General features: G+C 36.9%; 1 protein-coding gene across 2 annotated transcripts in view; it reads left to right on the forward strand.

Moving 5' to 3' along the window:
* Positions 1-479: 479 nt before the first annotated feature.
* LOC131068561 (alpha,alpha-trehalose-phosphate synthase [UDP-forming] 1) overlaps positions 480-17,715 on the forward strand; it is a 246,855-nt gene continuing 229,619 nt past the window's right edge. Inside the window, exons 1-2 of one of the 2 annotated variants that reach the window (XR_009112026.2) lie at positions 480-973; positions 16,059-16,447. Coding sequence is in view for 1 of the 2 variants with exons in the window: in XM_058003775.2 (XP_057859758.1) it covers positions 632-973; positions 16,059-16,447 (731 nt within the window). In the remaining variant the exon portion in view is untranslated. The remainder of the gene's footprint in view (positions 974-16,058; positions 16,448-17,715) is intronic. The other variant, XM_058003775.2, reaches the window with a different exon arrangement.

Genomic DNA, 17,715 nt, shown 5'->3' on the forward strand with positions numbered 1-17,715 from the left:
AAATCATCTCCCTATAAAATAGAGACAATTACATCTTTAATGCTAATGTAGAGACGTGCTTTAATTTAATTTTTATTTTATTATTTTAATAGGGTGAATTAAAATCCCTATAAAACAAGTAATATATTTTATTATCTATATTTTGAGAAATAAAAAAACTTACTAAAATTTATGTATCAATATTAAAAAATTTCTTTATTTACAAATATTCTAAATAGAAAATGAAAAAAAATTAGAGAATATATTTATTTTTTAAGTATAAAGATAAAAAGAAACTTAAAAAAACCATCATGCTTATAAATCTTTGTTATAACACTCAAATGATTTTAGTCATTTATTTTTATAAATTATAAAGTTAAAAATTTCACATATTAAATTTATAAAATTTAATTTTAAAATAAATAAATCTATCTTGTGTACCTTCTATTCTATTCTATTTCTTACAATGGTTTTTTTTGCTTATTCTATTCCACACGTGGTATGACCTATCTGGCAATAATTTATGGACTCCCCATGACTTCCGAGATGGAATTATGTTGGGAGTTGGGAAGCGGGGAGTTGGGAAGCGGACAGAAACTGAGATACACTCCTTCATAAACTTGATCCCAAGAAGAAACTTGTATAAGAGGCGATGGCAGGGAGGGGTAAAAACAGCAAAGGAGAAGACCCTTCTTTGTCGTCGTCTTCCCCGAAATGCAGTAGCAGGGTAGAAAGATTAGTTAGGGAGAGACAGATGAGACCCAAAACAGGAAGGGGTGGCAATAAGCACAGGCTACTGGTTGTGGCAAATAGGCTGCCTGTATCTGCAACAAGGACTGGTACTCATTCATGGTCTCTGGAATTGAACGCAGGGGGCCTCGTCAGTGCCCTTCTTGGTGTCAAGCAGATTGAGACCAGGTGGATTGGATGGGCTGGTGTCAATGTGCCTGATCAACCTGGCCAAATTGCTCTTGCCAAAGCTTTAGCTGAGAAGGTACCCATTCAACTTGGTTTTTTTACTTCACCATCTTTCAATTACACAGCTGTGTTTTACAAATGTAATTTAAATCACAACACTTGAAAGAAATTCAGTGAAATGTGATCTTGATGGATGATTTATAAATTGGGGAGGGGGCGGGAATATGGTCGGCTGTACATGCAAGATAATCATCACCACACATAGGTAGGATGCAGGGGGATACTTGGGGATTTTATTACAAAAGATTTCACCGTCTCAAGTAATTAGGATGCAGGGCTACTTGGGCACGTTGTTCTCTTTCCAAAACGAGGGTATAAACATATGAGGGTGCGCATACGCATCGTATAAAAACATTTATATGGATATGCATGTATGCATGAACAGTATATATAGGTGCGCAGCTTGAGTAGGCCTGATAGTGAAGGTGTGTATGCTTCATAGTGGAAGTTACATGCTTAAATCCAGAGGGGAGGAAAGTTGTACATTTTGTGGAGCAAAAATATAAGGTGAATGCATAATAGAAACGATCACTCGTGGAATGATGGTGACCTAAGTAACTACCTTTACCTTTAGTTATACTTAGATTCAAGGCCATAGGCGTGTTTTCTCCCTGGCCTAACTGGTCGATGGTAAGTGGAGGGCTCGAAGCCGGACGGTTGGCGGCAGGTGTCTCATCGGCGGTTTGAAGATTGAAGATTTTAATGACTCTCTCTTTGGTTTGATAGTTTGAGTGCCTAGCAACAGCCCAAACGTTCGCCAACATGCTACAAGAAGCTATTGAGCATGCCTCTACTTGCCAATAGGCACAATATTGCCCACCTACTCACCTTGTGACGCCATTAATGCATGTTCACTTCTACAGGTGATATAGTGGAGGTATTAAATGTTGTTTGGTGCGATTTTAAGAGGGAAAGGCTAATCCTATTCCTAATTAATGATTTACAAGCCCTCTTTGTTAGATTGGTGACTCCGCAGATGGTGATCTTCTAGCAAATGGACACTTGTCAGCTTGGTGTTGTGCAAGGTGGTGGTTGGAGCTTACGTGTTCAATATGGCGTTATAAAAGCCCACACGTTGGCTTGAAGAAGAAGAACTTTTAATGTCCACAAGGCTAAACATCGAAAGCCTATGGGACAGTCAACCTTCCCATCATTGACTTTTGCATTTCGGTTCTTTTCCTATACAAGCTGATGATGAGCTCCCCCAATTTCTCAATGGACCTCTCATTGAAAAGACCGAACCAATAGCCAGCTGTCAAAGCATTATCACAGTTGCTCCTGATGTCTCTATAAGCATTACACTCCAAAATGAAGTGTCTTTCAGTTTCAACTGCCTCGAAAGTACAAAAGATACAAACCCTTTCTTCCCAAATTTCTTTTGGCCTTTTCCACCATCCTGTTTCACATCAAAGTTGATGAGAGCTGGTTCTCAATTGAGCAATAAGGATTTTGGCTCTCCAAGGGATACAAGACTTTATGTATGCTTTTTGAAAAGGATCATATGTGGGATTGAACTCCTTAATAACTCTTTTTTCTCCCTAGCTGTTTACTCCAAATATGCTTGTTAAACTTATCTATAACAAAGGCCTTAATCTCTTTTCTGCCTATGGGACACGCATTTAAATAAATATTCCATTTACTCATCTATTTGCTGTTTTGTCTCATCCATGTCTTTTTTCTTTTGCTCAAGCTGTCTCCAAAAACCATCTTAGGCTATCTACTTGCCTCCATTTTTCAAATTCTTTTTAAATATCCTATGAGATGCATCATAGCCATTGCTTCAATACGGACTGCCCCTACTTCACTTAACAAAATATCATAATTAACTGATCTCTTAATTTTAAACTTGCTTGTGATCATGCGCTTTTGAATTTTTTCAATTTGTTTCCACTTTGAAATAGAGGTGGTGCTAGCCCATAACTCACACTCATATAGCACAACTGGGAGACCAAAAAGAACCTGAGTAGTTTTCCAATCCCAAAGTTCTGCCTCTCTACATTTGTTTTGGAGAGCATATAATGCCTTCCAACCTCCTAATGTTCTCTTATTTCAGCAGCCTTCCCAATTTAGCTTGTTGTTTAAGTCAAATCCAAGATATTTGTATTCCTTGACTTTTTCAAGTATATTGCCTCCGAAGTAAAACTTATGCTGACTTGGTTTTCTTTTGTTAGAGAAAATCATGATTTTAGTCTTGCTAATACTAACTTGCATCCCCACAACATTGCAAAAGCGTTCAAGGGCAAATAAGTGTCCTTGCAATCCTTGAGTAGAATTTGTAATCAAAATAAGATCATCAGCATAAAGAAGAAGCCTTATCACAAACTCCCCTAAGTGAACCCCATCACGACCTTGTGAATTTAACCGTTCCTTGAGCTTATCAATATAGAGACCAAAAAGAGTAGGGGATAAGGGGCACCCTTGCTTGACCCCAATGTCGCTCCGAAAACTTTCTAAGATGCCAGTTGAAGTTCTGACTTAACTTTAACCTCATCATAAAGCCTATGGACAGCCAACCTAAGATGCAAAGGAATTTCAAGTTCTTCACTTCTATGCCATAGTTTATCCCTAGGGATTGTGTCAAATGCCTTCTTGAAGTCAACAAAACAACAAAAGGCTTCTTCCCCGTTCTCCCAAACCTTTTCAATTAAATGCCTCAAAGTGATGCCATGGTCAATTGTAGAGTGTGTTTAGGCCTGAAACTTGCTTGCCCTTTTGCATGCTTATCTTTTTTTTCAGCCCATGTGCTGATTCTCTTTTCTATCATACTACCAAATAGCTTTGCAAACAATGGGTTTATAATAATGGATCTATAGTTGGAAGGATTATTGATGTCACCGTTCTTAAAAAGAGGTATTGCTAGGCTGGTTAACCATTCCCTGGGAAATCCATGTTGCATGATGTTGTTGAATATTCTCGTTATGTGAGGTGCAAGAAATCTCATCCTTGCCTTTAGATATTCTGCTTGAAGTTCAGCCAAATCCTTAGCTTTACTAGCCCCTAACTTCTTAATACCCATCTCCACCTCTTGCATGGTAAAAAGCTTTGTTGTGGTGCTGATCATAGGAGGAGGGACAGCCTCTAATTTCTGCTCATAGAGTTGTCTTGCATATTCAAACCATTGTGCATCTGAAATTTTATTTTCAATTTGTTTCTTTCTAGGCTGGAGTTCTTTCCAAAAGGACTTTGGATTATTCTTTCCAAGATAAATTAGTTCTTCACGTCTTGTGTTCATGAAATCAGCTTTTTTCTTCCTCAAAATCTGCTTATACACTTTGATATTCTTGAATGACCCTTTCAGCGTTTTCCTAACAATTTTACATTCCTCATCAAAACAAGTATTAACTGGAAAACTATTTGTTATAGGTTTCTTAATTTTTGCTCTTTTGCACTCATTGAGTACACCTTGAATCAAATTTGTTAGCTCAGGACTGCGGAGAACTTGCAAAGGGGAACTCTTTTCCTTAAATAACCTCTTAAGAGATTTCTTGAATGTAATGCAGTTTTCATGGGTTAAAAGAATTTTACCCTTTAAAGGTAGTTGCAGGTGATAGTTAATTTTCCTCTCATGCTGCCTCTTTTCTACCCAATAAAAGTGTAAGTGAACGGCATTATGATCTGATTTTAAATCCCAAATCCGCTCACCAATGAAAACTTCTTTTATCCTTTCAATAAATTTCTGCGAACAAATGATATAATCAACTACACTTGCCCCATTATATGTTTTGCAGGTAAAATTTCCTGAATTCTTCCACCTATGTAGACCATTGCAAATGATCAGGTCAAAAGGTACTACATAGTGTAAGCAATTCTTCCCCAAAGTGATTGCAGCCCTTCTTGTCTTCAGAGCACCTAAACAACTGGGGATTGCTTTCTTTCGTAAGCCAAATTGAATTGCGGTCCTCTTTACTACAGAGAATGTTGGCTTGTTCATTACCAGTCCTAGAATTGAAGTCTCTTATTAAAAGGATATCTCTTTGCTGAGAAAACTCAGCAATATCTTTTTTAAGGCTGCAAAAGGATCCTTATAGTCTAGTCCATTGTGCTTGTAGATTTTTGAGACTTGGGAGCAAAGTAACAAGCAGCAATACTAATGTTACTTTCAAATTCTGAAATCTTGAACCAAATATATTTGAATCTTCTTTTTCTAACTGAATAATGCGTCTTTCTTTTTCTTTCACTAAGATCATTATACCACCATGTCCTTTACCATTCACCGCTGCCTTGTTCCAAACCACTAACTTTATGTAACCTTCAAACATAGGGGTCTTATACCCTTCATGCTCATGTGTTTCCGTGAGACAAATAATGTCTCTACCTTGTGGAGTGTATATTGGCTTTGGTTGCCATTACTTGAGAGAGGATAACATTTTTGGTTAGGAGAGAGCATAGCAAAGAAAACTCACATCGCAGAGCCAAAGAGTTCATAGTTATAGTTTTGGGTATTGACATTTTTGTATCATGACGATAAGGGTTTGTCCCAAATGTGTAATAATGCATGTAACTTTTGTAGATTAGATGATTATTGGCAGATCCACCTTGATTGAGTGTCTCCTTGTGCATGGTGTATGTTTCTAGATGTATTTTTGATTAGTTAGCCAACCAGATGACTGTAAATTCCTTGCAAAGCTTTTGCAGGGTATCTTCTCAGAACGATAAAGAAAGTGTATGGGTATGTGCATGGAGTACTAAGTAGACTCATTTAATAGTCTACAACTATTTATGGTTTTTGTGAATGAATGTGTAGAGCCCAACTTGCTTGTGCATTTTGGAAAGCCTAGTCTTTTGTGATGTGTTGATTAATGCATTACCTTAGTTGTTGTTACTATACGTTTGATGGAAGTCAAAAACTTTGTTGCCCAATTGGATGATGGCACTGATTTATTACTTTTTTTCTTTCCCACCCATCCTCAACATGCTCATAATCAATCAACTTAAACAATCTTTCATTTTCTTTAGTTTAGTGTGTTCTTACTATCATGTTTGAATGTGCATAACATCTAAGGGGTTTTCATAAAACACATTCTCAAGTGTTTATATGGCAGGTTATCTGTTTAACAGGGTGCTAAGCCTTACATGTCCAAACTAGCAGATAGGTATATTGTGGCACCAGTACTGGGATACACTGTGCAGTGGGTATAGTTTGTTGTAAGGAAGTGTTCAATCTTTCAATTATTAACCCAACACCTTAGGGTTTGGTCTTGCAGAGCCAAAATTGAAGGATGTCTTACCCACTTCAACAATTGGTCCTCAAATGTTCAACCTGAAGACAAGTTGTGATGAGCCAACTCATCAAAATTTTAAATAAATAGAATTATAATTAATCTTAAATAATTTGACCTTTGGGCCAACTTGTTTGCATTATTTTATTTTTGACTTTTCCAATAAAGTGTTTGTAGCCGACCTTGTTTTGGTGGTTTGTTTTTGAAATAAATTTCTTTTTGTCATGTGGCTGACCTGTGGAGAACGCCTATATATACTTAGGCTTGGGCATAAGAAAGCATGCTTAGTTAATTTGGGAATTGCCATTGAGCACAAGTGATTTGCTGAGGTGACAATCTCAGAGATCTTGCAAGGAAGTCCACGTAGCTGAAGAAGACATCATAGGTGGTAAGGGAGATCAGCGCCACTTCCAGGCTCCTGTATTGTTCTCTTGGGTGCAACTGTAATCACCAGGGCTAGTGCGATTCTCTCCTAACACAAGGAAAAGGGCCTAAAACATTATTTTGTCTGGGATAGCTATAGCCAGTCAGGCAAACCAGATCTTTAGGTATTTGCCAATCATCAACCATGCAATTGCAAAAGAAAGAGTTTTAAGCATGGGGGTAATCCTGAGCCAACTACCACGAATCCAGATTGCCCTCACGGATTAGGAAATAATTTACTTTACAATGTGTATCCGACACCAGCAAAGTAAGAATTAAATTGATTGACAAGGGTCCGACCTTCAAAGGAGGAAGATAGGCATGGGGGTAATCCTGAGCCAACTACCACGAATCCAGATTGCCCTCACGGATTAGGAAATAATTTACTTTACAATGTGTATCCGACACCAGCAAAGTAAGAATTAAATTGATCGACAAGGGTCCGACCTTCCTATGTGGGTAAACTTAAGTTTATAGCCCTCAAATTCAGGCCAGTGGTATATTTGGTTGTTTATTTTGTGTATCATTATGGCTATGAACTAATGAATCGAATGTTTTAAAGGCTTTGAAAATATACATTGAATCTGAGAATTGTAAACTGAACTTTCTAAATATGAAATTTTATATGGACTAGCTGTGGCATTTGGTTCTATCAATTTTCTGTGTAACAAGTTGATATTTCTGGGTTAGCATATTTCAGAATAAGTTGATATTTCTGGGTTTGCACGTTTTAATTATATTAGAGCAGTGAACCTGCCAGCCCAAGGGAAATTTGATGAGTGATAAAGAGCAGTGTTATCAGCTGCATGAAAAGAAGGGAACTGCCATGGGAGACAGAAGATAACAATGCTGAAGCATTCTTTAAAACGACTGAGGAATTCCATAACATGTCCGAAACTATGAAGGAGATGGTCCAGTTATTGACTGAGGGAAGCACTTCTAATGGGGAAAAGACTTTTGCTGAAGGAGAGAGAGTTTCAGTTAATACTAGGTCATTTAGGGCCAAGTTCTTGCAAAAGAAGGGGTAGAGAAGAGCGACCTGATCAAGTAAATGAAATGGACAAACTTCATAATGAATTCAATGCCTTGAGCCTTCCTATTCTTAATGATACGACCTTCATAGAATTCTATGAAATGAAAACAAAAGGTGGGCATAGGAGGAGGGGGTATGAAGAAAGGAAAGATATCCAACATCGTTTGGGAAAAAATACAATCTTAGTACATTAGCAAGGTTGTGGCTACAAAAATTTGATGCATACTTTTCATTGAACACTTTGTTTGAAGAGGAAGCTATTAAATTCGCCACCTTGCCCCTTGAAGGGTGTTGGTTAATAGATTTGCCTTTTACACATTCCAATTCTTTGACTTCTGCATGCCCATAACAAAAGATAAAAACACACCAACAGTTGGATAACTGCTTAAACAGTTAACCTCTGTATAACGGGTACAGCTCCCCAAGAATGATTTTCAATCAGCTTAAATTACAACAATTCTCATGAACACTTTTTACCACAAAGTATTAAAGGCATTTAAGCATTCATATGTCAACACAAAAAGAACACTGCAATATTTTAAAGTACAGATTTCTTCGTAAAGCTCACAGACTTTTTTTTTCTGATCGGCAAGATAGACAAGTTCAAAAGTTTTTTTTTCATACATTCATATACACTGCATTAGAAAGATAACAAATCCCGCAATTGAATCAAATCCTCATAGAGATTCAAACCTCAATTCATAAACGCACGGATTTATGAGATGGAAAATGCTGCAACTTCATTCACAGACAAAATTGCCTTGCTTTTTTAGAGTACATAGTATTGCAAGAAAAGAAGATAAAGCTTTCTGTTCTATCTTAACTAAAAAATTCTCGGACCTTTAACAAGGCTTTTAATCAAGTATATATAGCTGCCAGGCTATGATAGTTTGTTACATTTGAACCAGAGTAAAAAGATTAACTCTTCATGAGAGTTAAAGAAGTCTATCTTAAAAACTGAAAAAACAACAAATAAACAGGAAAAGCGGCGTAAGTTGCAAGCAACAGTGATGCAATCAAGCTCCTGCAAATGACGTGGCCTCCACCTGTTTGTCCTGCGACGAAGGGGTGCTTCGAATATTTCGCCATTCCAAGTGAGCTGAGGAGAAGTTGAGAATACGCTGATAATGTGGAAGACCGATATGTAGAATTTGCTGCTTCCACACTTCTTTCTTTTTGCTCACCTGCACAACCCTACCCTTATGCGTCTCAAGATGATCGAAGCAAGCCACTAACATGGATTCAATTCTTGCAATTTTCGAGAAATCCTCTATTGTCAAGGACTTTGCTTCTTGGATTTGCTGCACTCGATCTTTGAAAGCTTGAATCATATCAGATGAGTCCTCAAGCGTTTGCTTATCTTCTTTTAGGAGTTGAAGATCTATGCATTTCATGTCTTTCTGCATAGTATTAGTCAGTTATTTTAACTCCTTTAAAAGCTGAATGGATTCCTCATGTCCTTGTTCAATAATTGAGTTTCTCCACTCAATATTCTCTTTGCATACGAAAAGTACATTGTCATCAAGACCATGAACCGACTTTTTTGCTAGGAAATTCATTACCCCATACCTCTGTGTATCCCTCATTTGCTTCAACACAACCACCCACTTGCTTTTCTCTTTTTCCCAAGCAACTATTTCTGTTTCCAACTCATTACCTACAGACTCTGCATTTTTAAACACCTTGACCAGATCGGAAATGTAGTTAGTTCCTTGCTGGGCAATTGATTCCAGCCATTCACTGAAGACATCTGCAACCATTCAGCTTCTTTGAACCTGATCAAGCAGTCTCTGGTTCATTGGGGATCTTGGATCAAACGACAAAGGGACTTGAGAAAGTGGTTGAGGGTTAGGGTCCTGTATAGCATTGATGTATTGGGCCATTTGCATTATGATCTGCTTCATTTCATTTTTATCCTTTTCATCTTTCCAAGTTCTTGTGAGAATTCTTTTAGTGGATGTCTCCAAGTGCTTAGCATGCGCAACTTGAGAGGTCACTCCTAAGTCAATCTTTTCAATGACGAAGTCCTTCTCAGTGATATTCTCTGCATCTTTGTCTGTTGGGGGTCTGGCCACCTCTGCAATCCAATGTCCTGTTTGGTCATCCACATCAATCATCGCTTCAGTCTTAAGTCTCTTGGACTTTGATCTTCTTTCCAGACATTTATTGACCATGTCCTCCATTGGGATTGAGATGGGAATTACATTCCTTTTCTTGGTAAGCGAAGCACTTAACCATTTGGGAACAATAGATGTTTCTCTGGGTGGTGGTGATTGTTGGTTGGTAGTGACAACGGCCATGGTGTTCACAAAATCCTCAAGTTCTTGGATTTCTTTTCCCTTATCAACAACACTTGTAATGAGCTTGTCCTGCATCTGAGCATCCATTGTTCCTGGAGTTTCTTCTTCAAAATCCAAATCTACTACAAGTGAACTTGTAAGGAGTTTCTGACTGCTTTTCCTACTACGAGATCTGGTGACACGAGCAGGGGCGGAACCAAGAGGATTCTCCTAAATTTGCAATTTTGGTTTTCTTCGTCCTCTGTTTCTCATTACATGCAATATCAACATCAATGTTAGAAGGAGAAAGAGATGCTTGAGAAGTTGCACGAGTTCGACCAACTTTTCTACTCTTAGGTGCAGATATGGGCTGTTGACCAAAACAACGATCTTTTTGCCATCTTTCTGTCCGTCTGATCACATTGAAGGTTCTAGCCTAAATGTTATCATCCCCTTTCCTATCCCAATCAGCTTGAAGAGGAATTTCGCATTTTTGGAGTTTTCCAAGACCACTCCACTTTGGCGCCTTCATCCTTGCCTGGGAGGATTTCCATGCTTGTGGAGGAATTTGATGATTTCTACCAAGTCGGTCTCATTCTCTTCATCAGAATATATTGGTAGGATGTTTGAGAGTGGTTTTGGATCTCTAGGAATTATAATGCAAATTGTAGGTTTTAGAAGATCTTTTAAATTTTCAGACAGTCAAATTTCAGGCCATTTCCAGATGAGGATGACATTTGTGGATTGATGTGAATTTCTAGACTTAGATGATTTTTCGAGCTTTCCATTCCTGGACCGATTCCCACACACAGTCAAATTTTGATCACTCTGCTTGCTTTCTGACTCTTCCGGATTTAGAATTGATCTTCAGGAACATTCAGTCTTCAGTGTCTTTAGGGATGAACTTGCCAAATATAGATTTTCCCAAATAGTAAGTGTTTCAAAATGTTAGGGTTTGGACAAAATAGATCAAGAAAGCACTTACTAAAAATAGTAAGTTTGATTTTGGGAAAAATTAGACCAATTCGGGAGGTAGTGAAACTTACTAAAAATAGTAAGTGCTCATAATTCACTCAAATTTTACTGGGAGGTATCTTGAAGGGTCCTAATTCCAGTTCTAAGTTCAGTTTTTCAAAAAACCCTAAAAGAAACCCCTAAAATCTAGGACCGAAGGACAAAACCCTAGAATGACCAAAATAGGCCCTAGACTTAACCAAATTAGCTCAAATGAAAAGCAGACTTGATCAAATTGACCCCACTCACTTGCAAGCTTAAAGAGATTGATGAGACTGCTGCGAAAAGACTCCAAAAACGAAAGCTTGAAGACCGGGAGGGCCTAAAAAGTAGGGGGGTCCCCATTTGCAATGGGGCGATGTGTGGAAATGTCACAACAGGACCCAAAACACATTTGCACGCCACATCTTTAATATCTGGTGCAAAACCTCAGGCTCCGGACCAATTCAGACCAATCTGGACCCAAAGATAGTACTGAGTCACATCTTCCGAAACACCAAAATCATCCAGTAAAACTGGGAAACCTCCAAATGCACAACATGCCTTAAACAAACACTTCTACTTAACATACCACATCCGGACCTAATCCAGACCATAGGATTTGACATCAATGACAACACATAATCTAATGCTAACAGGACCACCATACAAGATATGTAGATTATTAGCAAGCTTTCTTCAATCATTTCCTGAAGTAACTAATCAACAAATGCTGGTGCGAAGAAAGTAATTCATTGAATTGGCAATCATAGTGCAGACCAAATAGATTGTGTGATATCAACATGATGAATATCATGCACCGAAGCACCAACAATCCTGAAACGCATGTCATTGGTCCAATACACCAATCTCAACAACATCCCAAAACTGCATAGCCAAACCAATCACCGCGGTAGAATGCGGAATGCTCCTCATTCTAGTGAGCCAATGGAAACACCATACACTGACAAATTGTTAACCAGAGAACGAACACCCATAACTTTCTCTATACAAATGTTTAGGTCTTGCAAATTGGTAGAGAGACACCTTATACTCCTTAGCTTCACTCCAGAGCCGCACACTTAAAGCATGCAATGCAGTAAAATGTGGATCAAAATACCGGTTCATAGACATAGGAAAGAGTACTATTCCAACACTTAGACAATTTTCTTAACCAACCAACTATGGAGCATCTATTCTAGACTGATATACTACCATCTGGATTGCCTTCTCTGTCTTTGACCAATTTGACATGACAAACCGCTCTCAAATATGCCCAACACACATAATTTGAACTGACACAGCTGACATCATCATTGTGGGAGTATTTATGGCAGAAATGATGAAAATATTATAATCTTTCTTAAGAATCAATCTTTATGAAAAACACTTCATACTTGGCAAACTGACTCTACTCTATGCCTTTTAATGTCACAAGGAGATTAGTAAGGAGTTGTAATCCATGGGTAAACAATATTTTCTATACATGCTCTTTCCTATGTGTGTAAGAATGAGAGCCTAGACTTTGGCAAAATTTTGTGATATATTGTAGTGTCCCCTATTAGAATGCTACCTGTTTCCCAATATCTACATACATCATTTAACATCATTATTTCGTAAATTAGGTTATTAAGATTAGAAGTATATATAATGCAATAAATAACTAATTAAATTTAGGGTTTGCCCTCACTTCTTCCCTAACCCTAATGGAAGATGGTGGAATTACTGTGCTTGGGCGCTTGGAAACAATCTACGAGCAGGCACCCTCAAGGTTTCTTAGGAACATATGTTTATGCCCATCTTGGGACTCTTCATCAAGGCTTCAAAAATATATGTCCTTACCCATCTTGTGATTTACCCATCTAGTGACCGAATTACTCCACCTTTCCCTACACAAACCAACCTATTCTCATGAAGGCATTAGCGAATGATTAAGGAATGAGCTATTAAGATGATAGTCTTTCAGGTACTATGAATGTATATGAAATTAAGTATGACTGATATACTGCCATCCGGATTGCCTTCTCTGTCTTTGACCAATTTGACATGACAAACTGCTCTCAAATATGCCCAACACACATAATCTGAACTGACACAGCTGACATCATCACTGTGAGAGTATTTATGGCAGAAATGATGAAAACAGTATAAGCTTTCTTAAGAATCAATCTTTATGAAAAACACTTCATACTTGGCAAACTTACTCTACTCTATGCCTTTTAATGTTGCAATTAGATTAGTAAGGAGATGTAGTCCATGGGAAAACAATATTTTCTATACATGCTCTTTCCTATGATTGTATGGAGTATGGTGTATGTATGTAATAATGAGAGCCTAGTCTTTGGCAAAATTTTGTGATATATTGAACAAAGTTATAGGTTTCTATTTCATTATAATATCAAGGCTATTGGGATGAGACATAGGCTTTATGTTTTCTTTACTAGTTGACTTGTTTTTGGCATTTAGGAACTTCTTGATATGATTTTTCCGGATATGGTATTGTGTGATATTATTCACAAATAAATCTTCACTAAGGGTAGGCTTCTCACAAACCATATCTCTAAGAATGTAATGTCTCCTTATGGTCAAACTTAGGAAGTTGGGACAATTATCTGTCACTGATCAATTGAAAGAGATTTCTTTCTTCAAAAGCTATAAGAATCAATTGCAAGAGACTTCTTTCCTCAATAAGCTTAAATAATGCTTAAGGTAATAATAATAGAAGTTGATACCACTTCACAAATGAACTTACCAATCACTCAACTGGTTAAACAAAATGCACTCTTGTATGTAGAGCCTGCATACAAAGCATAAGAACAAATACAAATACATATTCATCCTATCGTTAGGGTTAGATCAAATACTAAATTTATAATGCATAAGAGTTGGAGAGAAAGAGACATGAAGGTTTTCTTGGAGCCATTTCTACACCAAGCCCAAGAAAGGTTGCCTTCTACAACCTTCTTGCTCCACTTGGTGGTCCATACTTGCTTGCCTATCAAGTCTATTTCTTCCATATCTTATCATGCCTTGTGAGGGAAAGGGTAGAGAATGTGACTGGATTCCTTGACTCCTCTATGTAAGGACCATCCCAACTCTTGATGCCACTTTGGTCACCTAGGATGGCTCACTTATGAGCCCCTCGTCACCCCACCATCACATTTTATACCTCTCCTTCACAAGGGTGTATTCTTATGTTGTAAACATTATTGAGAGTTATTTAAAAACATGTTTAATATCTATAATGATTATGCATATTCAATATCTATAATCATGTTTAATATCTATAATGATTTTGCATGTTTAATATCTATGATCATTATGTTTAATATCTATAATGGTTATACATATTTAATACATTATTCATATTCAACCATGACCAATTTGAATCTGATCTCCTAAAGACCTTTCTATATTAGATCCTTAAGATTGCTACAAAGAGATGGTATGGAATGTCGAAATGAAGTAATCACATCTGATTGAATTTCTGATATAATTAGCAGAGAGTTCTGGAGTTTGATACATCATACCTGTGTAGATTATAGTGAGTAGTATCCTTGTGTTTCTTCAGTGCTGACTGATTGTTGCCTTATTTAATTCATGGTCCCTTATGTTGCTCTTAATATATTATTGTTTCTGCTCATTGCTTACTGCCCTTAGGATTTATCTCTGCTTATGTCTGCTGTTCCATCCTAGGATATTTTATTCCATTCCTTTATATCTCTCAATGTGAGGGAGAGGTCACACCTCTTCATCATGTATGCCCTTTGGCAAGAGGCAGACCCTTTCACCATTAACACTCTTTGAAAGAGTGCAACTCTTCATTATTTCTGCCCTTCGAAAGGGACATGACCTTTTACGATTCAGATCTGCAGTTCTTATTTAAATCAGATCTGCACTTCTGGTTGTAGAGCCAAGTTGCTGTTTCAAATGAAGTTCTCTTCTCCTTTTTATACCTAATGTTTGAGGGAGTCCTAACTTTTCATTTCATGCCTTTTAACCATTCATTAAACTTAACTAAATTTCAATTATTTTAATTTGATTTTTATATTGTAATTTTTATTCTTTTATATTTTAATTTTATTATTAAATCTTATTTCAAAATGGGGACATGACAAAGAACTTTCACAGGCTTATATAACTAATAACACCAAGAAACTACCATGTAGAACAACATTGGAGGTACCTTGAATTGTTGTTCTGTACAAATGTAATTTAACTGTAATATAAAAAGGCTTTTTCTTAGGTTCCTAATGGTGGGACTTTCCACCCACTAGCATTATTATTCTCTGCAGTGGACTTTCCGTCCACCAGCATTATTGTTCTTTGCAGTGGCATTCTTAGTAACGGGTTCAGGAAGACTACTAACAAAATAGCTAATCAGTTGTAATATTGCTAAGAGTTATAACTTAACCACTATCAATAACTACATGTTCATTAATTTCAATGCAGGTTCATGATGAATCCTCAAGATACACTCTTAGACATGCTTTGGTACTGTGATTGCCTCTGCCAACTTCCCCTTTGAAATGCAAATGTGTTTTTAATGTTGTATCGGTATATTAGTAAAATAGTAAGTACCATCATGACAGTGAAGTTAAGGAATGCGAATAGTAGAAAACACCCACTAAGCTGGATAATTTTGGCATTTGAAAGACACATGTGTGAACTTGAATACATTAACCGATACCACAGATACAAATAAATTATAGACTTTGATCCTAGAGTAGGCCATGTTGGGTAAATGCTTGTGACAACGAAATCTAATTTGTATTACAATGTTGGATGGCCTAATAATTTTGGGACTATCTGTTGATTTTATTTGACACTTTTATAATTATAGAGAGTGCTCAAGAAAAATGTTTGAAATGTTTTCCTCCTTAATGAAATTTGGAAGTAATTAGTTTTTTACGAAGCAATAGGTTGTCACAGTCCATATTGGTGAATTTGTAAAGCTTTTGGAGAAAACTGTGTAGATATAAAAATTGATACACAGTTTTCTCTAAAAGCTTTACAAAGTTAAGTAATTAGTTTTACTTTTGAAGCAATCAATAGGTACTCATTGCCTTGTAAATGTGATTATATAAAGGTGTGATCCTATATTCCTTTTTTATTTCTAATTATGTGTAAATTTGTCTATATGGTTGGATTCAGCGGTGCATACCAGTGTTTTTGGACGAGGAGATAGTTCATCAATATTATAATGGATATTGCAACAATGTTCTTTGGCCTCTTCTGCACTACCTTGGGCTTCCTCAAGAGGATCGACTTGCAGCTACTCGTAATTTGCAGTCTCAATTTGAAGCCTATAAGACAGCCAATCAAATGTTTGCTGATGTGGTTCATTCACATTACAAAGAGGGAGATGTGGTTTGGTGTCATGACTATCATCTTATGTTCCTTCCAAAGTTTTTGAAGGAATATGACAGCCATATGAAGGTTGGATGGTTCTTGCACACTCCATTTCCTTCATCAGAGATTTACAGGACGCTGCCATCACGTGATGAACTACTAAAAGCAGTCCTAGGAGCTGATTTGGTTGGGTAAGGTCACAATCTCTCTGTAAATCATTTACTAGTGTAGACCCCATTTTATTATGAGAATTTTATACACCCTTTATTAGATTGTGCCTGGTTTTTAGTGTTGAATACTTTCATATTAATAGCAGCCTATAAGTAAGATACAAGTAGATTTGATAAACAATAGAGGCTTGTTTTGCATTTTTTCATCTATTTATCCATCCCTTTCTCTTGATCTATCTACTGTCTATCAATCAATCAATCTATTATACAATAATTTACTAGTTTATAAATTTTGTTGCTAATATGCAATGTTTACATTTGCGCAAAAACATTTTGCTCTCGCACATGCTAGTATGCTTCAGTTGTTATAATATGTAATATACACCCCTAATTTTTTTTTTGAAAATATTGCAACTCGAAATGAGATTACAATACAATATTCTTTTTACATTCTGATCACCCAGTCCCCATGATTTGGAAGGTGAGAGCATATGGTGAAACGATCAACATATCAAATTAAATTGCAGCAGTTGAAAGGAAAGCACTAGGTGGTAAGTCAGCCAATACCACTTATTCAGTGGAGTGCATATCCGGTACTGAAAGAAGTAAACATCCACTTCTTTAGTGGGAAAGCTTATACAATATTGAAATGAAAGTACAAGCCTCTTCCACTTATCTAATGGTGAGCGAAAGTGGCACATCCACTTCTTCAGTGGGAAAGCTTAATACAATTAAACCACTTGTTCAGTGGAGTAAGTACATCAACAAAAGAAGAGCTAACTCACTGGCAGTACTACTATCTAGTGTTACAATATAGATATCATAGGAAGATAAAACTTCGGCTGTATAATCATCCAAAGCATTACAAGGTTAGAACATATGCATTATAAACATCAAGATAAGAGGATTGGCTGCTGATAACAAGTGCTGATGTAAACAAAACTGTTGTAACACCCAAATTGAATCAAAATCATGAACAAACCCACCCAGCTTGAAACAACAGCAATATACCTTGATGATAGATGAATATTATGTTGGTACAGGTCTGAAAATGCTCTGAGAACACATTGTAACAGTTTGGTCAGCAAGAAAAGCTTCCAAGAATCTGCAACGACTCACACCCAACAAGCCAATAATGTCATAAGCTAATATACCTTCACCAAACAGCTCCAAATTCACTCCAAAAACACCTTAACATTATATAATTAAAGATATATCAGAACAATGAATAACTCAGTCAAACACAGGTTTGAAACATGGCATCTTCATTGCTGGTATTGCAGGTACAG

Source organism: Cryptomeria japonica, chromosome 11, assembly GCF_030272615.1.
Source record: "Cryptomeria japonica chromosome 11, Sugi_1.0, whole genome shotgun sequence".
NCBI classification, from domain to species: domain Eukaryota; kingdom Viridiplantae; phylum Streptophyta; class Pinopsida; order Cupressales; family Cupressaceae; genus Cryptomeria; species Cryptomeria japonica.